The 27,582-nt window shown below is 38.2% G+C and overlaps 1 protein-coding gene across 1 annotated transcript in view; it reads left to right on the forward strand.

The window, feature by feature from the left end:
* Window positions 1-27,582, forward strand: part of DMD (dystrophin) — a 1,161,901-nt gene that overhangs the window by 317,683 nt on the left and 816,636 nt on the right. Inside the window, 3 exon segments of the mRNA XM_032219839.1 lie at window positions 433-606; window positions 25,469-25,568; window positions 25,571-25,647. Of these exon segments, the coding sequence (XP_032075730.1) occupies window positions 433-606; window positions 25,469-25,568; window positions 25,571-25,647 (351 nt within the window).

The raw sequence follows: 27,582 nt of genomic DNA on the forward strand, positions 1-27,582 counted from the left end.
ATGAAAATACATAATTCATAGTTTTCCCACAATGTGACTGCATTTACCTGTCATCCTTATGGCATCATTTCTAAATATATAGAAATGATATTCTCAAACAAAATAGGAAATGAATGCAGAACATAGATTCTTGAATTTTCCATTCCTTTTTCTACTAAGTAGACATAGAAATAGCTAGAAGAAAAGTTTATATTTTCTTTTGTGTAACAAAGTAACTTGTTACGCTTATATGCATTTTTCTTCCAGAAACTTGTCAGTGTTTATGTATACATATGGCAATATTTGAAATATAAATATGTTCTAAACATTTCAGGATTTTTAATTTCTTTAACTATGAGACTCATACTCTAGTTAGTCTTTGGGTTCCAAAGTAGAGTTTTATGTCTTTTTTGAGAGGAAAAAATAACTCTTTTTTATTATTATTAATGCAAGGCCTATGCTAAGAAAGCAGTATTGAAGAATAGTTTGGATAAAATTGTAAGTCTACAAAAGGATTTGACAGAAATGCATGAGTGGATTACACAAGCAGAAGATGAATATCTGCAGAGGGATTTTGAATACAAAACACCAGATGAACTACAGAAAGCTGTTGAAGAATTAAAGGTAGTATATCAAACTGAATTGTTTGAATGGTCTCCAATTCTACTTTAAAGTTACCATCTATTTGAAATGGCTTATTTGAAAAAGTTGACCAAGTAATTTATTTATTTTTTGTCAGTTAGCATTTCTTTAAAATACATTGCCAAGATTTTTTTAGAATTTAATTTTATTTCAAACAAATTTCTCCTCCCTTCCATTCTTTCTTCTTATCATATAAGAATTAATTCCCAGGCTGTTATTTTCTTCCATTCTTCCCATAGTTTTCTGTAGCCAGAATTGTATTTTGTCATAAATATTTGGAGCAACTTTGTATCATGTGGCTACTAATTCTGTAAGTTTTTAAATGTCTGTTAGAATAGATCCTCATGGAATCCAGGAGATTCTTCAATGCTCTGCTGAAATTTGTAACTATTCAAAATAGTGTTGCACTGCAGATGTAGGGCAATTCATCAGTCCTAAAATACCTACCATATTTTTTGGAGTATAACATGCACTTTTTAAAAGCCGCACTTGGAACTGCTGAAAATCAACACCCGAAAAGTGTGGCTTTCTTTCCCAGTTACTCAGAGGCTTTGGTTTAAGGTGGCGCTTCTTTACGCAGCCCTCCTCCTCCTTCTGCAAGCGAGAGGTGCCTCGGAGACTTGGCTGGGAAAGAGTGTGTCGATTACTGAAAAGTTCTTTTCTGGAAAACTTATCGGGGTACTCCTACAATCTGAAGCGACTACTCACTTTCCCAGAAGAGACCCCTCTCTTGCTCTGGGGGGAGGGTCAGGGCACAGCCTGAGGAGTGGACCTCTTTGGGATGGTCTGGGGGGGAATCTGCCCAGTGGCCTTCAGCGAACAAGGTGGGCCCCATGGTTCATGGCTGGTCCCCCTCTGGCCGCCCTGTGGGCAGTTCAAGGGAGACAATGGCCATGATGACTTCACTCCCCAGCAAGGTGAGGAGCTGCCACTACCACCTGAGCCCTCTCTGTGCTTGGAAACCAAGCTGAGTGGGAGCCCCGATAGTGAAATGTCCCACCTTCCCAACCACTACTGCACTTTGGCTCGATTCCCCACTTGCCCTCACAGACCTCTTGCCCTCAAATGCGAGGGCAGTGATTTTCTGCAGGTTCCAAGCAGCACCCTAACCGCTGCCACCACCAATCTCCCAGTGTGCAGAGACTGTAAAAGCGATGCTCATTTTTCGCAATCCCCATTGCCTGGAATGGCATTGTTTGGGCAGTTAGCCACTTTTTTGGCCTCTGCCCAAATTGGGGAGGAAAGTGTTTTTAGGCGACAGCACTGCGATTCCCCCCCCCCCCCCGAATCCAAAAACGGGATGTGCAGCCGGCGCTGCTACCTGAAAATGTTTCCGGTTCTCGTTGCACATCTCAGAGCCGCACATCCTCCTTCTCTTCCGCAGACTCACCTCTTTCCTCTTCGGCCAGGAGCAGAAGCTGATTGCCCTCTGCCTGAGTCATCTGGAGAAGGGGCAGTCAGAGCTGCTAGCTGCCTCGCCTTATGCCTCCTGTGCAGCACCCGCTTCGCCAACCAAGTCTTGACCTCCACACTTCCCTGAGTTGCTTGTGGAATCAGGCTCCGACAGAGGCAACAAAGGTGCAGGGGGCTTGCTGGGAAGCCCAGCACTGTGTATATGAGATGGCAGCCTCCAGGAGGACTGAAGTGTTGCGTCTTTATCGGGCCTTGCTCGAGAAAGCCAGTCTTCCAATGCCTAAGACTATAGGTAGAAATATGGGGGGGGGGGTCTCAGGAGCAGAGTCTTTGGTGTCAAGTCCCTCTTCTGCCCCCATGAAAATCATCCCCCATCACACTCATTCCAATAAATGAGTGTAGGTGATAGGGTTTGTTTTAAATACATAAAAAGATCTGTGTTGCTTGTTATCAAAATTGGAGTGGAAGTGAGGACCCCACTGATCCTGATGCTGATAGGCAGAGGCAGAATTCTTTTTTTCTTGTGTCCCCCCAAAAAATTCAGGTGTGTCTTATTCTCCTCTGTGCCTTATACTTCAAAAAATGTCATAATTATGATTACTATTTAGAAATGAAAACATAAAGTTCATTTTGTTCAATTTACATTTTCAAGTAGCCTCTCTCAACGGAATTTTTAAAGTGACACGGGCTGAAATTGGGATTGCAAAAACTATGCATTTATAAGGTGCTTTTTCAGGAGGCAACTGTACTTTCTTGTTTTTTTTTTTCTTTGAAGACATTTCGCTTTTCATCCAAGAAGCTTCTTCAGCTCTGACAAGATAGTGGGGAATGGAAGCATTTATATTCCTTGTAGATAGCTGGTAATTTGCATCCTTTTGTAGCACTTGGAGGTTTATTCTCAGAGTCACCTGAGTAGTCCTTCTGATTCCTGTAGTCTACAATTTTCCTCCCTGGAAATCTATTCTTACTCCCACGCCATTCAAAGGGTGTTCATCCCAAATTGTATAACTAAAAGTCTGTAGAGATTCTCAGTAGTCCAGATCATGGTTGTCCCAAAGGTGCTTTTTATATTCCTTGCAGACAACCTCTATGTGAAAAAGCATCTTTGGGACAACCTTGACCTGGATGACTGAGAAACTCTACAGTTTTATGCATTTGTAATGAAAATAATGTTTATATTTAGGCAATGCTAGGTTTTGATTCTACTGAGGTACAAAATAACATTACAGAAGTGTATAAGAAACTGCAATGTGAAGATATTAATAAGACTCTTATAGTAAGATGTTCTATTGACAGTTGACCAGTATGGTTTATTGGAGGAAAAGATTTCCCATGGTGGCCCATTATTGAATAAGGAAGTATCTCCACTCTCTTTATATAAGCTTTATGTGGCTACTTCTTCTTAGAGAAATACTAAACCTGAAGTTTTTAATAATCAGCATTTGTTTGATAAGGTGCTTGAAAAACTGGTGAACATTAATAGTTCTTAAAATAAAAAGTTGTATAGATTAAAAGAAAGAAATCCCTATTTGTTTTAAAAAGTAGGTAGTCTTTTTTGTTATAATACTTGAGAAGCATTTTCATATTATACATTTGCACATGGCTGTGACAAATGTAAAATTAAAAATTAGTACAGCAGATTTAGGCAATCTCATTCATCTAGTGTTTCTCATAGTTTAACATTTTATTGGGTTATAACATAAAATAAGATACAGAACATGAAAGTAAATAGGAAAACAGTGGGGAGGAAGAGGCAGAAGAGAATTGAGGGAGGATAAGAAAAAAGAAAAAGAAACAATGACTTCCAACTATTGCAGTAAAATAAGGCATTAACATCAAATCACACCTTTTTGTTTTTTCATATTAATATGAACAAGCCATTTCTATAAAGATCTAATTGGTAAAACTCAAAATCAAAGTTTCATTATTTTCCACTTCAAGCACAAAGTTCAGAAGCAGTCTCCATGTGGAAATAAAATAATTTATATTCTTTTCTTTAATCAAAACAGTCAATTTTGCCATTTTAGCCAACTTCATCAACTTCTGCAACCATTCATCCATGTTAGGAATTGAAGTGTCCTTCCATTTTTGTGCATACAGTCTTGCTGCTGTCAACATATATAGTAACAAAGTTCCAACTTTTTTCTCCAGGTATTTTTCCATTTAGACCCAAAAGGAAAAATTCTGGTTTCAGCTTTATCTCCATTTTTAAAATTTTCTGTAAAATATGAATCATATTCTATTTTTTTCTTTATCAAAAGTATGGACACATTATATAGTATGGCTAGCTGATGAGAGCTAAATAGCTTGAAATAGATCTATACTAGTCTCCCTTTATTTATTTATCAGCACAAATACAACACAAATGTAACAAAAAGGCAACAGTAAAAATATTGGATTTCTGTCTGGATGGTCTCTTATGATGAGCCGATGGACAGAGAATGGAAGTAGTGAACTTTCTTCCATATTTGGGCATACCAGGGGTTGCGACTTTATATATATATATAACCATACAACGATATACTAAAATAATATACTATACAACCATATACTAAAATAAACTAACTAACTTTAGCATCATCCCTCGTTTGTACTTTAACTCCCCTTTTGTAAAGCTAACTTTAGATGAGTTTGTAACATTCCTTGTTCAGTCATTCATAAGCTAACTGAAATTTCTTAGTCCCATTTTTGTTTTGAATGTAATCAATCCATCTTCTCCATTCCAGCTTGTATTTCTCATCTGAATGGTCCTTAAGATATGCTGATATTTTAGCCATCTCTGCTAAGTTTGTTACTTTTAATGTCCATTCTTGAATAGTAGGCAATTCTTCCTTCTTCCAGTACTGCACCACCAACAGTCTTGGTGCCATTGTTAAATTCAGAATCAAATTAGCTCTACAACTGTACAGTCTGTAATTATACATAACAAGAATAACTAAGGAGTAAACTTTATCCTCTTTTTAAAAATATTTTGCATAATCCACCATGTTTTTATCCAAAATGCTTTGACCTTTTTACAAATCCACCACTTTAGAGGAGCCGAGGTGGCGCGGTGGTTAAATGCAGCACAGCAGACTACTTCAGCTGACTGCAGTTCTGCAGTTCGGCTGTTCAAATCTCACCGGCTCAGGGTTGACTCATCCTTCCATCCTTCTGAGGTGGGTAAAATGAGGACCCAGATTGTTGTTGGGGGCAATATGCTGACTCTGTAAACCGCTTAGAGAGGGCTGAAAGCCCTATGAAGTGGTATATAAGTCTAACTGCTATTGCTATTGCTACTTTAAAGTCTTGCTGCCGAGGCCCTGCTGCCACTTTAAAGCCCTGCCACCAGGGCCTGAGCGGCCATGATTCCCCCCTCCCCAGCCAGCCAGCCCACCCAGCCCATTCCTCCCCTGGTGCGGTGAGCTCCAGCAGGCTGGACGCGGGTGCGAGGGGCCTGGCAAAAGAAAGCAAGCGCCAGCCTGCCACCACTGTGTCTAACAGGCTGGACGTCTCGCATTTATGGCAGACATAAACGCATGACGCCTGACCTGTTGGACACAGCGGCGAGAACATCTCTGCTGCTGCCGCGCTCCGCCGCCTCGCCCCCGCCTCCTCCGACCCCACCGCTGTGAAGAAAGAAACACACGCGCACACTCACACACAAACACACACAAATTCCTCACAATAAAAAATTACAAATTAAATTACAATAATTTTGAATCCCCCCCCCTCCCTCCGTCTGATCCACATACCTTTTCCAGCTGTGGATTTCAACTCTCTTGTCCGCCCGCCATGATGAAAATGTAAAAAATTAAATAAAAAAGCAACTTACTTAGGCAAGGCACGATTGGCTGCTCCCAGATCAGGAGGCAGGAGAATCACGTGCCTCCTTTGCATAAGGAATTTTTTGCCTTTTAACCCTTGCTTAACTCTGAGTAAGAGTTAAAAGGCGAAAAATTCCTTATGCAAAGGAGGCCCATAGTTCTCTCGCCTCCCCCTACAGTTAGCACTAAGCAGACTCAGAGTCACTGTGACTCTGGAGTCTGGCAGCAACTACCTTAGCCTTTTTAATTATTTTAAAAATTCTTTTCTTTTCCTCATGACACTGGTGAGGCCCCGCCTCCCCTGCCTCCCCTGACTGCACGTCCCTGATTCAAAGGTTTTAGCTGTAATACCCCTCTTTCTATGGTAAGAAGCTGTCTGTAGGTGGTTACATCCTGTTTTTGTTCTGTGCTTATATTCTCTATCACGTGTCTGGGTATTGCCCACATAGGTATCTTATCATTTAATTTATGTTGATATTTTTTCCAGACACGCAATAGAGCATTCCTTAAAATATGACTTTTAAAAGTCTGTTCCACCTTCTTATCGTATATTAAATAAGCATGACAACCATATACCAAATCGTATCCTTCGATGTTCAGTATTCTATCCTCTGTTGAGTTAATCCAATCACTACTTATTGATAAAACTACTGCTTCATAATATAGTTTTAAGTTTGGCATTTTCAAACCTCCTCTCTCACGTACATCTTGCATTATTTTAAGTTTTATTCTCGGTTTCTTCCCTGCCCAGACAAATTTATTAATACCCTTCTGCCATTCTTCCAAATTTACATCTTTTTTAAGTATTGGTATCATTTGAAAAAGAAATAAAAACTTAGGCAAAACATTCATTTTTACAGCTGCTACCCTTCCCAGGAAAGACAGTTGTAGTTTTCCCCATTTCTTCATCTCTACCTGTATTCTATGCCATAATGGTTCATAATTATGCTTATATAATTTCCCATTTGAAGTTGTAATATAAACTCCTAAATACTTGACCTTTTTTACTATCTCACATCCTGTTATTCTTTCTAATTCTTCTCTTTGATTTGTGTTCATATTTTTAACTATCATCTTTGTTTTCCCTAGATTTATTTTAAACCCAGATACTTGACCATATTGATTGATTATGTTCATTAAAGCCATAGATGATTTCCCCTGTTGAGTTAAAGTTACAACCAAGTCGTCCGCAAATGCTAGTAATCTGTATTCATAATGCCTAATCTTAATTCCCTGTAGATCATCTAACCCCCGTATTTTATTAACAATAAAACAACAATTTAACAATAACTCCAGGGTTAAGATAAACAATAATGGGGATAGGGGACAATCCTGTCTTGTTCCTTTTTCAATTTTAAAAGGTTCTGTTAAACTACCATTAACTATAATTTGTGCTGATTGTTCCTGGTACATTGCCCTAATAGATTGTGTGAAATGCTCTCCAATTTTCATCTTTTGAATTATTTTCATTAAAAATTGCCAATTCACTCGATCAAATGCTTTCTCCGCATCCAGAAATATGAGTGCTGCTGGGACTTGGTTGTACTTTCCCAGATGTTCCAATATATTAACAATTTGTCTTACATTACTTTTCATTTGTCTCCCTTGTATAAAACCAGATTAATCATTGTGGATCACTTGTTGTATAACTAGCATCAACCTATTTGCTAATATTTTAGCAAAGATTTTATAATCTGTATAATCTGTAAGAGCCGAGGTGGCGCAGTAGTTAAGGTGCAGTACTGCAGGCCACTTCAGCTGACTGTTATCTGCAGTTCAGCGGTTCTAATCTCACCGGCTCAAGGTTGACTCAGCCTTCCATCCTTCCGAGGTGGATGAAATGAGGACCCAGACTGTGGTGGCAATATGCTGACTCTGTAAACCGCTTAGAGAGGGCTAAAAGCCCTATGAAGCGGTATATAAGTCTAACTGCTATTGCTATTAAGTAGTGATATAGGCCTATAATTTTTTGGCTGGCTAAGATCTTGAGCTTCTTTTGGAATCAGGGAGATAAAGGCTGATCTCCAAGATAGAGGGACCCTTCCTTCCAATTGAATTCTGTTAAATAGTTCCTTAAGAGGTTCTACCATTTCTGATTGTAAATTTTTATAATAAACCGCTGTCAGTCCATCTGTACCAGGTGCCTTCCCCACTTTTAACTGTTTAATTACCTGGAGGATTTCCTCCGAAGTTATTGGTTGGTTCAATCTCTCCCTTTGCTCATCCTTAACTATAGGTATTTTCTCTTTCTCCAAGTACCTATCTATGTCTAAACCTTGTATTTTATCACCAGTATATAATCTTGTATAAAATTCTAAAAAAGCCTTTTTGATCATATCCTATTGGTAAACTTCTTTGCCTTTATAATCTATTTTTCTATAGTATAAAATTTTTGTTTTTTCTTCGTCATATATGCTAGCCATTTGTCTGGTTTATTTGCATTGCAAAAAGTATCATGTTTAGCATAGAACAAATTAGTAGCCACCTGATCTGACATCAACATATTAAATTGCGCTCTTAGTAAAGTGATTGCCTCTTTTGTCTTCTTATCACCTGGGTTAGATATTAACTCCTGCTCTTTCTTCTTTATCTCTTCCTCTAATTCCTTTCATTCCCCCCCTGTCTATATCTATATAGATTATTTAAATTTATTAAGACTCCTCTCATATACGCTTTACTTGCATTTCAAACCATTTCCATAGATGTTCTCTTATTCATATTAAAAGCAAAATATTCTTTCAACAGTTTTTTACATTCAGTGACATTTTTCTCATATCTAAATAAATTTTCATTTAACCTCCAAGACCTTCTAGGTTCCTTCCCATATTCCACTTTCATCCAGACCAGGTTATGATCTGTTAATACTCTCGAGCATATCTTTGTCTTCTTTACCTTAGAAAGAAAATCATTTGTAATTAATATAAAGTCAATCCTAGAAAAAGATTGGTGCCTGTCAGAGAAAAATGTAAAGTCCTGTTCTTTAGCATTCCTTTCCCGCCAGATGTCTCTTAGCTTGATATCATCCATCATATCAAAAAAGGACTTAGGTAATCTTGCACATGTTTGAATATTTTGCAATAGACCCTTCTTGTCTTTCTTGGTGTCCAATACTCCATTCCAATCACCCAATAATATACACGATCTATAATCCCATTGTATTAACTTGGTATGGAGCAACTTATAAAATTTTTCTTGTTGTTCATTGGGGGTGTATACTCCCATTAAGAGTATCTTTTTTCCTTCTAACAGTAGTTCAATTGCAATATATCTTCCTTGAGAGTCTGCTTCAATTAATTCAGCCTTTATGTCCCTTCCTAAGTATATAACTATGTCATTTTTTTTCTCCGGGGCAGAAGCTACAAAGTGTTGTCCCAATCTCATATTCATCAAGTATTTCTGATCATTTATTCTAATATGTGTTTCTTGCAGGCAAATTACATCATTTTTAAATTGTTTGAAATAGTGATATATTTTTTTCCTTTTTTGTGGTGAATTTAAACCATTGACATTCCAGGTTAAGAATTTAATTGTCATCTTCAGCTCCCTGAAGCTTTTTAAGAGCTACCTGAAAATCCTGTAATTTAATTTTTGGTCTAGCTCCTCCCATGGCTTCTGTGTTGATGTTTATAGTTTCTTGAGTTGTTGTCTGGGCTTGTTGCATCTTTAATTTTTGTTCCTTGCGTTTGGTAGCCACTTGGGTTTGTCTTTGCTCCTTAATTCCTTCTGTCTCCACAAGAAGATTCAGAGCTTGGGCCACATCCAGTGATCCTTGGGTATCTTGCTGTCTGGCCTCTCCTGTTTGCTCCCTTTCTCTGAATCCTGGAGATGGCGGGTAACCAGCCTTTAATACATTGCAGTAGAAATCTCTGGGCTTCCAAACTGAATTAAGACTGTGTCTTTGCCCCAAGTAATTCACCACTATTCCGGCTGGGACTTCCCATCTATATTGTATCTGGCAATTTTTAAGTTCATCCACTAGGAATGCATAGTCTTTCCTAGACTTCAACATTTTTGGTGGAATTTCCTTCAAAACTATCACTTCTTGACCTGCAATCTGCAACTTAGTTTTATAGGACTCTTGTAATATCAGGTTCCTTGTATTCCTAGTACTAAAGTAGACTACAATATCTCATGGTAATTGTTTCTGTCTGGCAATCCATGAATTAATGCGGTATATTTTGTCCATTTGCCAGTCATACCCAGCTCTAGGTTGACCAGCTAATTGGTCAAAGGTTTCTGCAAGGATCTCCTTCAAAGTTTCTTGGTTATTTTCTTTAAGGCCTCTTATTCTCAAAGCAAATTCCATCGCTCTATATTGTAACATTGTGATTTCTGCTTCTGATTTATCAGTCTTGTTTTGAACTTCTTCAACTTTGCTTTCTAAATTGACAGTGGACTGATTAATTTCTTCCACTCTATCATGCAATGAGGATACATAGCCAGCCAGACCTTTAAAGGCTTCCACTATATCCTCTCTTATCTGCTGGTTACAAATCTGAATTAGGTCCTTGATGCCAGATATTTCCTCCGAAACTTCCTTAAAGGCAGATGTAAATTTTTCATCTATTTTGAGTTCTATAGCTGCAGCCTGTTCCTTTAAGCACATCAAGAGTTAAAGCCTCAACAGCAGGGGGAGGTAAAAGTGACTGTAATTTATTAGTCGGGGCTGGAGAACTGCCAGCGCTCTTTGAAGTGGTTGTTGTTCTAACTTGTTTTGAAGCCATTTCAACTATTCAATTAAACTTATCTTCCGCCAAGTTGTTAAGTCCAAACAAACCACTTAGTCCAATTATTAAATCTTGTAGCTTGTTAGTAAATCAGTGCTGTTTTGAGTGGCCTTAAACTCTTAGTTCTTTTAACTACGTTAGAAAGCACTTAAGATGTAATTGCTTGTTAAGTTTCGTTTCAGCCACAACTTAATATTCGGGTGCCATTTTCACTTCTATCTCATTAATTTTAACAGAAGGAATTCTTGTAAATCAGAGTTAAAGTTTAAAAATACTTGCAATTGTGGAACTCTCCAGTATATGCACTGCCTGCTTCTTATTCAAATGTAGATCAAAACATTGATTGCAGGTGTGGACGTGGCTCTTTGTTCTGCCAAAAGCAGATGCGTCCTGAAAGCAGAGTATGTCGAGCTACAGGGGGGCTCAGACCTTCCAAGCCCCAGAAATCGCTCCTGGGGGTTTAAGGGAGCTCTACCCATGCTCGGCAACTCTCCTCCCCCTCTTTTCCCGAGGAGAGAGTTTTCAGGTTGTCAGACAGTTGATGTATGCTGGCAGCTAAACGCAATCTCGGGGCTGGAACATCCCAAAGAGATGTCCGTCAAAGCCTACGGTGCCACCGGAAGCCCTATAATGGACACATTATAGATGATAAAAAGTCCCTTCTTTACTTTTACATTTCCAACATCCATTTGACATACCTTTATACATCTTAGATAACTTATCTCAGGAGTGTCAAACTTGTGGTGTCACATTGTCATCACGTGATGTATTCTGACATTTTTCCCCTTTGCTAAACTGGAAGTGGATGTGGCCAGTGCATGATGCATCCAGCCCGCAGGCCATGAGTGTGACACCCCCTGACTTATATGGTGCTAAATCCCAATGATACATCATCTTATAGAAATTTTCTTTTACATTATAATTTAATGTACATTTTAAACCCTTCATCCACATATTTTCCCATTGTTCAAGCATCATGTTATATCCAAAATTCCTTGGCCACAGAATCATGTTTTACATATTCATTTTCCAAATTCAATTTCAATTCATTTTCCAAATTCAGTTCCAATATCATTTTACTTTACTTTATTGTCATTGTATGTATATACACAGTTTACACATACAACGAAATTTACATAACACCCAGAGACCAGGCCCAACACATGTAACAATTCCCAACCACACCCCCACCCCTAAACCACCCAAGCATCTACACAACAGACCAAGTAGTGCTATCCAATAGCTCACTGATGGTGGTCTTTTAGTTCATTGTTGAGTGCAATTATAGCTCTGAGATAAAAGCTATTCAGAAGACGTGTGGTCCTAGTTTTAATTGTTCTGTATCTTCTGCCAGAAAGCAACAGTCTAAAAAGATTGTCAGCAGGATGGGAAGAATCTCTGAGAATGTTATGCAACTTCATCAAACAGCGAGATGTGAAGAAGTCATCCAGGGCTGGTAGCTGGAGCCCGGTGATAATCTGGGTAGTTTTAATGATTCTCTGTAGAGCTTTTTTGTCTGCTGCAGAGCTGCTCCCATGCCATGCAAAAATGCTGTATGTCAGAACACTCTCAATAGTGCTGAAATAGTAGGACAGAAATAGATGCTGAGATAGATTTATCTTTCTTAGCAGTCTCAGGAAGTACAGCCTCTTCTGTGCCTTCTTCACAAGCATATTAGCATTCATGGTCCATTTATAGACCTAAGCAATAATATGCTCATTGTTTCCACATAATAACATTTCCAATTCATTTTTAACAAAGTCAAATCCATAGTACTTTTTATCCAGTTTAAATCATTTCAGTTGTTGATAAGTAAACCAATGGCAAACATAGCCTTCTGAATAAAGTTCTTCGCTCGGCTTTAATAATGGGTCACCCGAGTTCAAAGATAACATTTTACCATACGTCAACCAATTTGATTTGCCACCATTTTTTTTTCTAAAGAAAGCTTCTTGGGGTGACACCCAAAGAGACAACTTCATAGAGAGCCTTGTTTTATACTTATTCCAAACTCTTAGTATGGCATGTCTAACAAAATGATTATTAAATTCAACATTAACTTTACTTTTATCATACCATAAGTAGCCATGACACCCAAACCTTAATTCATGGCCCTCTAATTCAAATAACCTCTTATTCTGAAGGCTCACCCATTCTCTTGATCAGGTCAGATACCATGCTTCAAAATACATCTTTGAAGGCAGGGGAACTTTTAGCTCCCTTACAGATTCTCCACAGTTCAAGGCTTAGAGTGCTTTCTATAACAGAAGAACCCCTCCACTCCTGGAATGAGAAGCCAACATTGCGACGACACATCGCGTGGGCTTGACAGTCCGAGTCCGCAGATGAAACTTTTGTCCTTGGACGGTCCAGTAGGGCCTAAACCGTCCCGAAGAGATGGTGACAGGGAAGCCAAAACCTTGCTGGTCACAGGGACACCGCAAAGTCCCTGATTGACCCAAGGGTAGCGCTTCCAACCAAAGACAAATAGGCAGCCCCCAGGCTGGCATAGTCGGAGACGGCTCCCAAAGGAAAAGACGAAGCGAAAGCGTTCCTTCAGGTGAGGTTTTTTTTCTTTTTTTACTTTCAGAAGATCTGCGTTAAGAAACATTTTTTTAAAAAAAATTAACCAATCCTCAAAGTAAGAATAAAGCAGCGAATTTGATACTTATTGGACTGCTACTATAAAATTTCCTGCTCTGGTTTGTAATGATGTTTTGTGGATTGAAGTAATTGCAACGTTTCCTGTTTCCCCGCTTGAAGTCTATGGACTGATCTTTTTTTCTCTATTATTTTTTTTACTACCCTAATTTTTTCCTGTTGGCTTAAATTAAACTTCTTCTCTTATTTCAACAAATTTTTCCTTCTTTTCCTTGGTTAAAATTACATTAAAGATATCTAAGGAAAAAGTATAAAAAAATAATAATTGAATGATTATTGAATCTGCCACCTGGAAGCCAAAGTCTGAACTTTGTTTTGTTTTGGATACAATGTATCCTTTGTTCTGCTTTATTTGGTTTTACTGACCTTGCAATGGAAGGGTTTGGAATTTGCTTATAAAACCTGATAAAGACTTAAAAACACGAAATCTGTTTTGTTAGTGCTACTGGAAAACATCTTGGCAAGAGAAGGAAAAGACAAGTAAGAAAAAAGAACCCTTCTACTTTAAAAACTTTGAAAGAACTTGTGTTTAAGATTTAAAATAAATACAGACACATCCCCTAAAATTTTGATAGGCTAGAATGGCAGATTCCTTTTCCTATTTTCTTTTTCTTTATATTCCTTTACATTTTGAAAAATGGATCAATATTCAGAGGAAGAAAACCTAATAATTCAAAACATCCTGGCTGGACTTCAAAACATTTCAGAAGGACTTGAGAGATTTGACAAGAAATGGAACAGTCTATGGGGTACTACAGTAAAAGAGGAGGGGGTTGGAGCCCCAGAGACCAAAGAAGAGAATGGAAATATAGAAAACAAAGTTAAGACGCCAGATGAATCTATTAATGGGTTAAATACAAGTGTAAGCAGAAAGAAGGGAAGCTGGAAAAGTGTTTTTGACAACTTGGAGCCTTTCCTCCAACTTCAAGATGCAGGAGGGAAAAAAAGAGTGAAAAGGATGGAATTAAGAAGACAATGGATCAATATTCAGAGGATATATCCAGAAATAAGTTTGATAACTAAAGCTAAGCCTACGTCAATAACAATTAAAGAGCAACGAAGCTACATGAGAGATCCTTTAAGCTACAGGGTGAGGAGAGAAGTTTTAAACTCTGAAAAGATGCCAATAAGACAATCGACACAACTGCTGGCAAGAGAGAAAGAACTTTTTTGCTACTGGAAAGACACTGGTTGATAATGCTAGTTGATGATAAAAATTAGCTAATCTTTGATTATTAATAAGTAGGGATTTTAGTATTTTGTAGACTCTTATAGATTATCAGTGAATGTTTATTCATTAACATATAATTTACCATGATATTAACAATGAAATGATAACCTTAATTAGGATAAGCAACCAGGCCGCAAATTGTAATTGAGATTTGGTGAAAAGACTTATAAATCTTATAAATTTGTGTTTAGATCTTGTTATGAAGCTATAAATAATTTGGATTAGAATGAGAGGTGACGTGACATAAATAGCAAACAATTGTTTTTTTCTGCTTTCTTTTAACTACAATAATAAAAAGGAATGTTAATGTATACTTTGGTGATTATCAACTAGAAATATCAACATTTTTTAGATTGTCTTAGATTTTAAATGGTCATTTTGTTAATACATATTAATAGATTGTTGTTTAGAAATTGTTGTTTTCTTTTTGCGCCTGTGGAGAGGAGAGGTGAGAAAAATAGTAAATAACCTTTAATTAACTATAATAATAATAAAGATATGTTAGGGAGAGGAAATGTTAGATGTCCTATTAATTGACTTTTTTCTTAGAATATGTTATAAAGATATAAGATACGGCAAATTGATTGAGACTGGGGGAAGGAAAAAAAATGCCAGCAGATGGCTGTGTTCTTGAAATCTTAATTAAATGAAAATGGTGGTATGGTGATAGTAAAATATATAAATGTTAACATATACAATTTAAACTGAATGGAATATATGTGATTGTGGAAGGAACGCACGAAATGTACTTGTGACCAATGGATACACTTTCTACAAGATGTAATGTAAGATGATTTTTTTGTTCTTTTTCTATAATAAAACTAATAAAAAAATTTCAAAAAAAAAAAGAAGAACCCCTCCACTCCTGGGTTACTGGGAGGATTTGAAAATCAACCCTTTTGCTCGCTTGGGAAGCTGGGCGCCCTCAGACTGCTTCTTGAAGAAAATGAAATAATCAGATAAATCCCTGGCTGGGGCAGGGCAACCAAGCAAGTTCACTGTGGAAGAATCTGCCATTTTTAATGGACAATAAAAGGTGCCACTGCTTCTTAGGCACTAGGTTTTTGTTTTTTTTTTTGCATACTTACCTTTCATGTTGTAAGAGGCTTTCTCTAGTTGCAGCTTGCCATTTCCTTCTTTTGTGGAATTATCATCATTTTTGAAGCTTTGTGATTTAAGATGGGGAAGAACTGAGATATTTGAACCAGAATAAGAAGCCTGATATAATTTGAAACTAAAGCAATGTGGAAACTATTCTTGAAATTATTTTTGTAATTTTTGGCTAAAACTTTTCAGAATATTTATATAATTAGCTGACCCAACAGACTTGGTTTTCAGAGTTTAAACAAGAACTTTCCACATAAAGTATGGATACTGCTGCAAGGGTGTGTATGAATAGTTTCATTTTTAACAGCTTCAGATTAGTCATTTGTCGTCATGCCCTGGAAAAAAAAACTTTTTGAGGCCTTTTCATATAATAGGGCTACTTCACGACAAGAGGGAGCCAAAATATTATAGTATTGCTAACTCTTTTAAAGAACACTTTTAGTCTTATCAAATCCAGTGTAACAGAGGTTCCAAGTCTATAATTTTGAAACTTTTAATTTTTAAAACCTATTTTTTAATTTTAAACCCATAAGGATGACGACGAGAAAGAAGATGGATTAGAATGATTATCAGGAAATATAGAACTTTTAAAGCCATTTATGGATGACTACATGTCAAAAACTCAAGAGCTTATTTAAAATGTCAGAGCAAAGCTGGAAGATTTTGACATGACAATTTACTGGCAAGGGAACTCTGGGATGAAATCTAATGTCTGAAAAAGAACGCAGCTTGACATTCCATAGTCCAGTTCAAGGGTTTACCCGGTCTAGGTTTGGTCTCCCCCTTTGATTTTAGGAGGTTCGTAATTGGCAGAGCAATTCTGGCAAATGAAGGAATAAATTGACGATAGAAATTAGCAAAACCCAAGAAACTTTGCAACTGTTTGCAGGTGCTTGGACCTTTGCTGGGTCCATCTCTATCCCCTCATGGGAGATGCGATATCCCAGGTAATCCACCTTCTCCTGATGAAATTCGTACTTAGACAATTTAGCATACAGTTCTGCTACCCAAAGTTTTTTCAGTACTGTACGAACTAGTTTCACATGTTCCTCACGTGTTTCCGGGTAAATAAGGATATCATCACCTTTGTAAAGGTGGTCATGCAAAACCTCATTAATTAACTGCATGAAAATGGCTGGCGCCCCCTGTAGTCCAAATGACATAACACGGAATTGAAAACAACCAATGCGGTTTTCCACTCATCCCCTTCTTTAATTCTGACTCGGTAATAGGCTTCTCATAGATCTAACTTTGTGAAAACTTTTCCTTTACCCAGCTGGGCCAACATGTCCTTCATTAATGATAATGGGTAGAGATTCTGGACACATACCATGTTCAGGTTCTTAAAATTCACACACAAACGAAAGGAGCCATCTTTCTTTTCTCTGAACAAGACCGGAGCAGCAACTCGGGGCCTAGCGGGTTCAATGAATCCCCTTTACAAATTTTGGTCAATAAATTTGCTTAATTCATGCATTTCTCTAGGGGTCATTGAATAAATCTGAGGTTTAGGGAGTTTCACCCCGGGGAGAATATCAATGCTGCAGTCGGTGGCCCTGTGTGAGGGTAATTTATCATAAGACTTCTCACTGAAAACATCTTTCAGGTCCCAGTACTCTCTCAGAATTTTTTCCTCCCCCTCAATCTTTTCTTGTCCTCTGGCTGCCAGGTTGGGGTCTGTCTTATTTGGTTCTGGAACCCCTCCTTCCTTCTCAGTGGGTGTAGCAGATCGGATGCGCAACCAACCCTTCCTCCAATTTATGCACAAGTTCCATGTACGCAACCAGGGGGGGTAAACCAATATAAGGGGCCAGTTCATTCCTGGGGCTACAATAAAACTTATTGTCTCTTGGCGAGTTCCCATCCACATATCAATAGGCTCAGTTACAAAATGAGCAGGGCTCCCTCCCTCCAGTTGGCAAAAAGTGATTAGAACTTTTAAAGTTTTAAGCTTCAAAACCAGTTTTTCTACTATTTCCAGGTTCATAATGCATCGTGTGCATCCGGAATCTAAAAGAGCTAGCATTTTCTCTTGTGCGCCAGAAGAAGGTACCCTTACCTCAACTGGAATAGTCATGGGCCCCAATTGGGAACTTACCAAGCGTTCATCATCAGATTCGGTTTCGGTCTCTTCCAAAGAGCTAGGGGAATTCTCCCCCCTCTCACCAGGGTGGAAATGCTGAGAAGGTTCCTCCCCCTTCAGGCAGGTTCTTTTCTCTTGCTGGGAGGTTTTTCCAGTCTTTTCTCTCTCCAAGGGGACAACTTTTGGGTCATCTTGATGCGGCAATTAGCGGTGCAATGCCCCTCCTTCCCACAGCGGAAACACATGAAGGGTTTTGGTTTGCTTGCAGATCCACTTTTCCCTCCTTTTGGGGCTCCTGGGGGGGGTTTAGCAGGTGGGGATTTTTTGTTCTCACTCTCCCCCTTGTAATTCAGCCTGGCCAGGTCAATTTCCACATCAGCAGCCGCTTCATACCAGGGTTGCAGTCTACGGGGGGGGGGGGGGCTCCAGTTCACGCAGTGCTAGTAACCCATCAGTGAAATGGTCTAACAATGCTTCTTCAGACCAACCCCTCATAAAAGCTGATAGCTCATGAAATTCTTGTATATAATCAGCCACTGGCCGTTTCCCCTGGATAAGAGTTTTAAACTTAATTCTAGCTTTACGCTCTGTGAGGAGATCATCAAAGCATTTTCTCAAAGCGGCCATAAATCCATTATAGTCTCTCAATAGAAGGGAATCAGCATTATGCAAGCCCACCATCCATACTGCTGCTTTATTTTCCAAAGCCATCATAATAACTCTTACCTTCGCTTCATCAGTAACCAGTTCATCACCATACATTTGCATATAATTCCATACTTGAACAATGAATAACCCTAAATCTTTCAGTTCTCCCCCATATTTTACACTTAATGGAGGAACTTTAGCCATCTGGCGTCTGTGGGGAGGGGCCCCTCCTCTTGGAATGTTTCTAGTTGCTGTGATTGGGGTCGGCACTGGGTCATCTTGTTCAACTCCCCCTTCGGCCCCTCCAGTTTCTCTCGGGTCAAACAAGGTTTCTGTATACTTCCCTTCTGGTTCCTGGATATCAGCTTCTCTCTCCAGACCACTCTCACGGGCTCGGCGCCTCTCCCACGCCACTTCAAAGAGTTTCATCGCTTGGGACATCATAAGGTTTTCCTCCTCAGGGTCCACCAGTCAGCCACTGGTTGTCTAGGTCTCATCATAGTAATTCCAGTCAGAGGTTCTTCGGGGTCCTCTTTCCGTCCCACTCCCCAAGTCCATCTGGGTCGAACAGATTGTTCTTCCAAGTTCAGGCCAGCCATTCGCTCCATCTGCAAAGGGCAGGCGGATGCAGCTGCTCCCATATCTTCTTCTTGATCGCTGCCTTGGTGGGACATCCTTCAGGTTTTGGGTGCACCCCCCTCGTAAGGTGTCAGCTCCAGGATGGGTATGAGATGAGATCCAGCTTAATGTCAGGGCTGCTTCACTTAATAACCAAGAAAGAAACCACTCAACTCCATTTTGCAGAATTAAGAGTACTTTTACTGGTTATAAGTAAATAGAAGCTAAGCAAAGCTGGATCTGAGCAAAAGAGTGCGTAAGCATTAGATATCAATACATGACCCATTCCCCTCCCCTTGGTAACCCCAGTCCATAGTCCAATCCAATATCTCCACAGCTGTCAGGTGGGAGACATCTTCAAAAAGCATCATCTGGTTGGTATGCCGGACAGTTGGCCTTGGAGGGAAACTCCCCTCCTTGCCACATGCGCAGTAGATGGTAAGAACAACTCCCAATTAACAGTCCTCTTGTACAGATTATTTCCCACACCCAAATACCATGCCCTCCCTCCCCGTTTCAATGGCAGCCGAAAAGCAAGCAGCAAAACAGAGGCTGACACAGGCCATATGCCAAGAGATTGGAGAGTAGCAATTATCATATCAATTTATAAAAAAAGGTAATAGAAATGACCCAGGCAATTATAGACCCATTAGTCTTCTGAGCGTTATTAGTAAATTGTATGCCAAACACCTAAATTATAAACTTCAAGATTGGCTAATTTCAGGGGGGATAATCAAAGATGAATAAGCCAGTTGTAAAGAAGGAAGATCTACGGTGGATCATATGTTGGTACTCCATTTAGTACAAAAATACACATATAAAAAAATCCTCTCTTTTTGTGGCCTTCCTTAATTTTAAGCAGGCCTTTGATTCAATATCCAAGATCACTCTCTGGGAGAAATTAAAATGCACCACTATCGATAAACGTCTCCTCTTCCTCATACAAAAAATGTATGCCAATTCCACCTTGAAAGTGAGATGCAATCCCTAAAGGAGTTTAACCGGCCCAGTAAGGGTACAAAAGGGATATGGCAGGGTTGCATCCTGTCCCCCTCCCTCTTTAACATCTATATTAATCCCCTGATTGATCTCTTACAGAACCCTGATTTCCATCCTCCTAACCTAGCACAAACGCAAAGTTCCAATTCTCTTATATTGTGATGATGCCGCTATTATTTCATAAAACCCTGTAGGACTGAAGAGAGCAATTAGGGTAACATTTGCTATTGCAGGCAAAACAAGCTGGTCCTTAACTTTGATAAATCAAATTTTTAGTTTTTGCTAAAGACCTAGCCAATACTCCTGGAAAATAGAAGGACATCGTTTGGAACAGGTTATAACATTTAGATACCTTGGGGTGGTTTTTCACTCACAAGGGACATGGAAGGCACATCTGGATCACATATTGCAAGTAGCCAATAGGTCCTCAAACGTAATTAAACATTTATTTTACACAGGCAGAGGTCAGTTAGTACCTGCTGCCTTAAAACTTTTTGAGGCCAAAACATTGGCACAAATTCTATATGGGGCACAAACAGGAATCCTTGCAAAGAAAGACTTGCTAGAAACCATACAAACCAAATTCCTGCGAGCCATCTTAGCTGCACCCAAAGGAACTCCAAATGCCCAGTTAAGAATTGAGATAGGCATGTCTCAAATTCAGGTAAGCGCCTGGAAGATGATGATCATTCATTGGCTTAAAATGCATTTACTGTATTTCCAGAGGGATTGTCCCCACTAGTGTTGACTGACAACTTCCCCTCCCCCTGGAAACAGGCAATTGATCAGAAGCTGGGCTCTTATGGGCTCTCAATGGTATTCTTAATGTCTCTAGGCTTTGATCAAGCAAAAGCAAGTAGTAATCAATAGAATGAAGGACATGGAGTTCCAAGAAGAACTAAATAGGTTGCCTCTCCACACTACCTATGCAGTGGCAAAGTTCTGTATTGCTGCAATGTCCACAAGAAAAAAATTGGTTACAGAAGTATAGTTGTCATCTTGTACCAATTATTTGGACATATCTCTAACAATTTCTGGACCATTGTATTTACTCCCATACTTATCGGCTTTGCACCCAAGTAAACCAGGGAATGACCCAAACAATTTGAGAACATGTATATTATTATCCACTTTTAACGTCAATACTTTTAAATTATATTATAATGTCAATACTTTTTAATATTGTAAAAAGTAATGTCTATTGTTGGTCTTTGATTGTAAGAAAGATTTATACAATACTACACCATATCAAATTGTTATGGCAACAATTATCTATGTTAACATTACAGGAAATACAAACAAAATTAAACTACACAAAAGAAAAACATTTTGAGTTTGCAAATAAACCAGGTGGATGATTGTCATATAAATTAAGAAAAGAAAGATAAAAGACAATGATTGAAAAAATCTGTGAAGGCAATAATGTAATAACAGATAATGAACTTATGAAAAAGTCCTTTCATAATTTCTGTTCAAATATGTATAAAAAACAAGAGATAGATAAGTCAAAAACAGAAGAATATCTTTTAAGATAACACTTGCCTAAACTACACAAACCCAGAAGCACTTATGAACGACCCGATAACTGCTTTGAGATATCAGAAGCCATTTAAAAAATGCCAGGCAAAGCCCCAGGCCAGATAGTCTCACAAGTCAATACTATAAGTGCTTCAAAGACAAACTTCTTCAACCCTAAAGGATACAATGAATGATATACTGGGGGGGGGGGGATACTTCTCAGATATGGAAAGTAGTCAACAATGTGTTGCTCCCAAAGGGGGGGTGTCAAGATTTTACAAAGACAAAAAATTACAGAACAATTCCACTATTAAATAAAGATTACAAACTTTTCGCTGCCATTCTGGCAGAAAGATTAAAGAAGATTTTATAGGCATATATACATGAAAACCAAGCAGGTTTTCTGCTGAAAAGAAAGCTAAGAGATAATATGAGGACTATCTTAAATATTATTGAATACTTACAATATCACAGTGAGAAACAAGCTCCCTTAATATTTTTTGACACAGAGAAGGCCTTCACAACCTAAATTGGGTTTTTATCTTTAAGATGTTGGAAGAATGAACTTTGAAGAGAATTTTATCCAGGAATTAAAGCGATCTTCACATCACAGAATGCAAAAATTGTCATAAATGGTTATCTACTATGTGAAATTCAAAAGGGTACAAGACAGGAGTGCCCTTGTCCCCTCTGTTGTTTATTGTGGTGTTGGAAATTCTGAATAGAGGTATCAGACAAAATGATAAAATAAGGGGTATAAATATAAAGAAAGAGGCGTATATATTGAGGGCGTTTGCTGATAATCTAGTTATATTTTTACAGGACCCAAAAAACAATATAGATTATTTGATGAGGAAATTGAATGTGTTTGGAGCCTTGGCAAGTTTCAAGATACATAAACAGAAAACAACAATGCTGATCAAGAATATGTATTCTCGGGGTATTGATATATTGAACAAAAGGTTTTAGGGTTGAGAAAAAGGTGAAAAACCCAGGGGTTATGTTTACTAATACAAATATAAAACTGTTTCAAAACAATTATGTCCATCTTTGGTGGGATATTAAACAGGACTTTAAAAAATGAGATAAACTGCACTTATCATTATTTGGTAGAATCTCTGTAATCATCATTATTGGGTAGAATCTCTGTAATCAAGATGAATATTTTACCAAAGATGCTTTTTTATTTCAGATATTAACAATACTTAAAACTGACAATCCATTTAAACAATGGCAGAAGGATATTTCTAAGTTCATATGGCAAGGGGAAAAAAACCAAGAATTAGATAGAAGTTACGATGCGAAGAAAAGAGAGGGTTTGGGTCTTCCAAATATTCATTTGGTATTTCTAATTGCCAAGAAATTAAAAAGAAAAAAAAATCAGATATTATGTCTATTTCATATAGCTTAGATAATTCTAAATATATCAATATTTTTCCTGTTTTATAAGCCTATTGAGCAGTCTGGAGATAAAATATAATGTCCTAAAATAGTTTTATGTGATTCATAACTGAATAGCCTCTCATCTGGAATAATAGTGGATAATATTAAACTGCATTATGGTTGGCTGCATGGTCAGCAAACGTTTAGACTAGATTTGTATTTTGGTCCACCTATCGAGTCCTTCTCAAGAGTTGCTGTTTGATAGCATTAAAGATGATGTAAGCTGTGCCATGAAAAAACTGCCTTTTGCAATTGACTGAAGTTGATTTTGTCAATACTAATAATGTTCAAGTGATGCTCTCTATGTTTTGGAATTGCATCCAAGATGCCTATTACTATTGATATTATTTTTGCTTTCTTTAACCATATTATTACTATTAATATTATTAAACACATCATTTTTAAAGCAGATTTTTTATTGTTTTTCCCTCTATAACATCTTACAATTATCACATTAACATAGTTATGTCATCATACTTGTATATATCAATCTTATATCGCTTCTATATTTATATACATTCATCTACAGTTCTATACATTTCTCTATGTTTTTCTCTCAGCTGAATTAACTTTATTCCTGTTGTGCAACCATTTATACCAGTTATCCCAAATTTCATAGTATTCAGATTCTTCTTTGTCTTTAATCTTATGTTAGTGTTCATTTCTGCACATCTAAAATTTTCTGAATCACTAATTCATCTGGGGGAACATTACCTTATTTTTCAGAGTATAAGATGCACCTTTTTCCCTCAAAAAAGAGGCTGAAAATCTGGGTGCGTCTTATACACTGAATACAGATTTTTTTTGCCTCCCAAAATCCCACCCCCTTCACAAAAATGGCCATGCATTGCCTTTAGGAGGCTTCCAGGGTGCTCCAGGGAGCTGGGGAGGGCAGAAATGAGCGAAAAACAGCCGGGTTTCTTTTGCTCAATCCCCCCCCCCCCAGTTCCCAGGAGCAGTCTATAAGCCTCCTAAAGGCTATGCATGCCCTTTTTTTTGACAGGAAATGGCCCTGCTTTCATGAAAAATGGGCCGTTCTTTTGCTCATTTTTGCCCCCCAACCCCCAGGAGCACTCTACAAGCCTCCTAAAGGCTATTCATGCCATTTTTTGAATAAAATGGGTCCATTTTTGCGAAAAAACGGGACATTTTGGGGAGGTCTTCAGAGTGGAAAACCTTTTTAAAAAATTTGCCTCTTAAAAATCTTGGTGCATCTTATACTCCAGTGCATCTTATGCTCCGAAAAACACAGTACTTTGTTTCCAGCATTGGGCAAATGTTATTCCAGCTGTAGTCAACATGTGTATTAGTATGTATTTATATTTCTCCTTGGTTAGTCCCAGAGAAAGAGTTCCGGTTTGTATTCTATTTGTTCCTCTGTAATTTGTTGTATCCATTTCCAAATCTTCATCCAATATTTTTGAGTTTCCAGACAGGTCTACCATATATGATAGAAAGTCCCTTGCGGGGTTTTTTTTTTGGGGGGGGGGGCACTTCCAGCAGCTTGGATTCATGTTCGGGTACATTTTGGCCAATTTCATTGGTGGTAAATGCCAATGATAGAACATTTTGTACATGTTTTCTTTGAATGCTACTGATCATGTTAGTTTATAATTTGTGTTCCAAATTCTTTCTCAATCCACTAGATCTATATTTTGTCCAAAATTTTTGGACCACGCTATCATGCAAACTTTAACTACTACTTCTTCCAATGTTACTTCTAATAAATATTTGTACATTTTTGTTATGAATTTATCTTCCGGGCCTGTTAAATTTTTATCTGTTTGTTGTAATTCTGTGTACATTCCATATTCTTTTACATCTTTTTGTACCTCGATTGTAGTTGAAGATATGGCCACCAATCTATATTTATATTTTGCTCCTTTAATTCCTGATTTGTTTTCAGATTCCCCTGAATGTCTAAAATTTCACTATATCTAACCATTTTCGATAGATGTAGTGTATTGGGATATGTCATGGCTTCTATAATGGAAAGCCATGTTGGTATTTTTCATGTAGTGAAGTTGTTGGTAATACTTTATTTTTATTTTTATTTTTTTTTTGTCAGTTACATAATCTTTTTACTGTCCACTATGGCATTATAATCTCCTATTATACAATATTCCTCAATCCAATTTCTCTATTTTTTTTCGTGTAATTTTTTATAAAAGTCCTTCTGATTTTCATTTGGGGCATATATTGCTACCATAATACAATTTTTGATTTATCCACATGTCTATCATAATATTCTTCCCTTTGGGTCTCCATTAATTAAATTTGTCTTTATCCCATCTTTAACATGTGTCGCTATCCCTTTTCTCTTTTCTTCTGCTGATGCTGCATATAATTTAGGACATTCCAGGTATTTTATATCTGTTTTTTAATGTGTAAACATATCATTTTCAACCAATCATTGCCAACACAATTCTGCTATTGATTAAATGGAATTTTCTGTATTATTCTTATGTTCTTAATACAGCTAATGTCATGCAAATTCAGGAGAGTATACTGCATTTTTTTAACCCCGGCTGTTACCTTTTTATTTGTATGACATTTTATGGGTATAAATTATTCTACATTTCTGTTTTCAGAGAGCAAAGAAGAGGCTCAACAGAAAGAGATTAAAGTAAAATTTATCACTGATTCTGTGAACAATTTTATAGCAAGTGCTCCACCTGCAGCTCATGAGGCTTTGAAAAAGAACTTGATGTTTTAACTAAGAATTATCAGCGACTGTGCAGCAGGCTAAATGGAAAATGCAAAACACTGGAGGTTTGGTTCTGTCTAAAACTAAAATAAGAATGTTTCTAGGCCTTTTCTTCCTCTGACAATATCCTATTCCTTGTAGTTTGAGAAAATTAATATGGAACTAATAAAACCTTCAGAGTTTTGGGAAATATTTTTGGAAAATATTAAACTAGAAAGGGGTATATGTGTACATATGAAGTAATATGGTAAGGTCCAACTCATATATACTCCCTGTCAGGCGTGCCTCCCTCAATAACCAAGAAAGAAAGCTGCCAACTCCATTTTTGTAGAGATAAAGATACTTTTACTGGTTATGAAAAGATAGCAGCCAAAGGAAAGCAAGATCTGAGCCAAAAGGCACAAAGCATGTACATATCCCTGGGTGGAGCCTATTAACTTTAGGAACTCTTTCCAAAATAAAGAGGTGAATTGGACCCCCTATCGAAATAATGCATTTAGGAACCCCATGTAACCTATACACATGTAAAATAAACAGTTTAGTCATTGTCTTCGTTGATAGGATCTTGGAAACTGGGTAAAAATGTATTGTTTGGAGAACAAATCAGTGATCACCCATTTGACAGTATTTCCAAGATTTTCTGGCAGCTCGACAATAAAAATCCATCGATATCTCCTTCCACAGTGCAACAGGACAGGCAACAATAGCAGTAGACTTAGCAGTAGACTTATATACCGCTTCATAGGCCTTTCAGGCCTCTCTAAGCGGTTTACAGAGAGTCAGCATATTGCCCCAACAATCTGGGGTCCTCATTTTACCCACCTCGGAAGGATGGAAGGCTGAGTCAACCCTGAGCCGGTGAGATTTGAACTGCTGAACTGCTGATCTAGCAGTAGCCTGCAGTGCTGCATTTAACCACTGCGCCACCTTGGCTCTTAACACTCTGAAGTAGTCCTTGAGGCTTCCCTGGTGGTCTCTTTGCTGCTGCACAAACAGAACAACTAGTTATGTAGGATTCTGGTTTTTTTCAAGGAAGGCCACCAAAACTGCCTTTTAACCAAATGCAATGTTTTCACAAAACCAAAGTATCCCGCCATTCTTGAGTCATGGGCCCATTAAAGGACAACAATTTTCAGCCTGGCAGGAACATACAACTTAGCTCCTACCCATGCAAGGCCATCTTTCATAGTGCACTCATCTGAGTGCTGCTTGAACCAGACGTGAGACCTTCTTTCAGTTTTTCCATCAGATCAGTGGGTACCTCTAAATCCACTTTTCCCTGGCTCCTGGTGACCATCGGGGTGTTTAGCTGGGAAGACAGGATGAATCACCACCAATTTAGAGCTGAGGTGGCGCAGTGGTTAGAGTGCAGTACTGCAGGCCACTTCAGCTGACTGCAGTTCGGCGGTTCAAATCTCACCAGCTCAAAGGTTGACTCAGCCTTCCATCCTTCCGAGGTGGGTAAAATGAGGACCCAGACTGTGGGGGCAATATGCTGACTCTGTAAACCGCTTAGAGAGGGCTGAAAGCCCTATGAAGCGGTATATAAGTCAAACTGCTATTGCTATTGCTATAATTTGGTGCTGTTGTACTGGGGAAACCTGGACAAGGCATCGGCCATAAAATCTTTTCCCCTAGCGATGTGTTTTAAACTGAAATTGGTTAAAATGTTGTGCCCAGCAGACATGTTTTGGTGACAGCTTTTGTGGGGCTTTTAACACTTCAAGGTTTTTATGATCAGTCCATACCTCAAAAGAGTGTTTAGCCCCCTCAAGGAAATGCCACCAGGTTAGCAAGGCCATCACACAGCAAAAGCTTCTTTTTCCCATATTACCCATCTTCATTCTGTTCTGTTAGTTTGGGGAGGTGTAGGCGCAAGGTTGCAGGTTTCCATCTGCATTTGTTTGGAGCAACACTGTCCCCACGACTATGTCACGTGTATCTGTTTGGACCACAAAAGGGGTATCCATGTCAGGGTGTTTTAAAACTGGTTCAGCTGC

Source organism: Thamnophis elegans, chromosome 6 (genome assembly GCF_009769535.1).
Source record: "Thamnophis elegans isolate rThaEle1 chromosome 6, rThaEle1.pri, whole genome shotgun sequence".
Taxonomy (NCBI): Eukaryota; Metazoa; Chordata; class Lepidosauria; order Squamata; family Colubridae; genus Thamnophis; species Thamnophis elegans.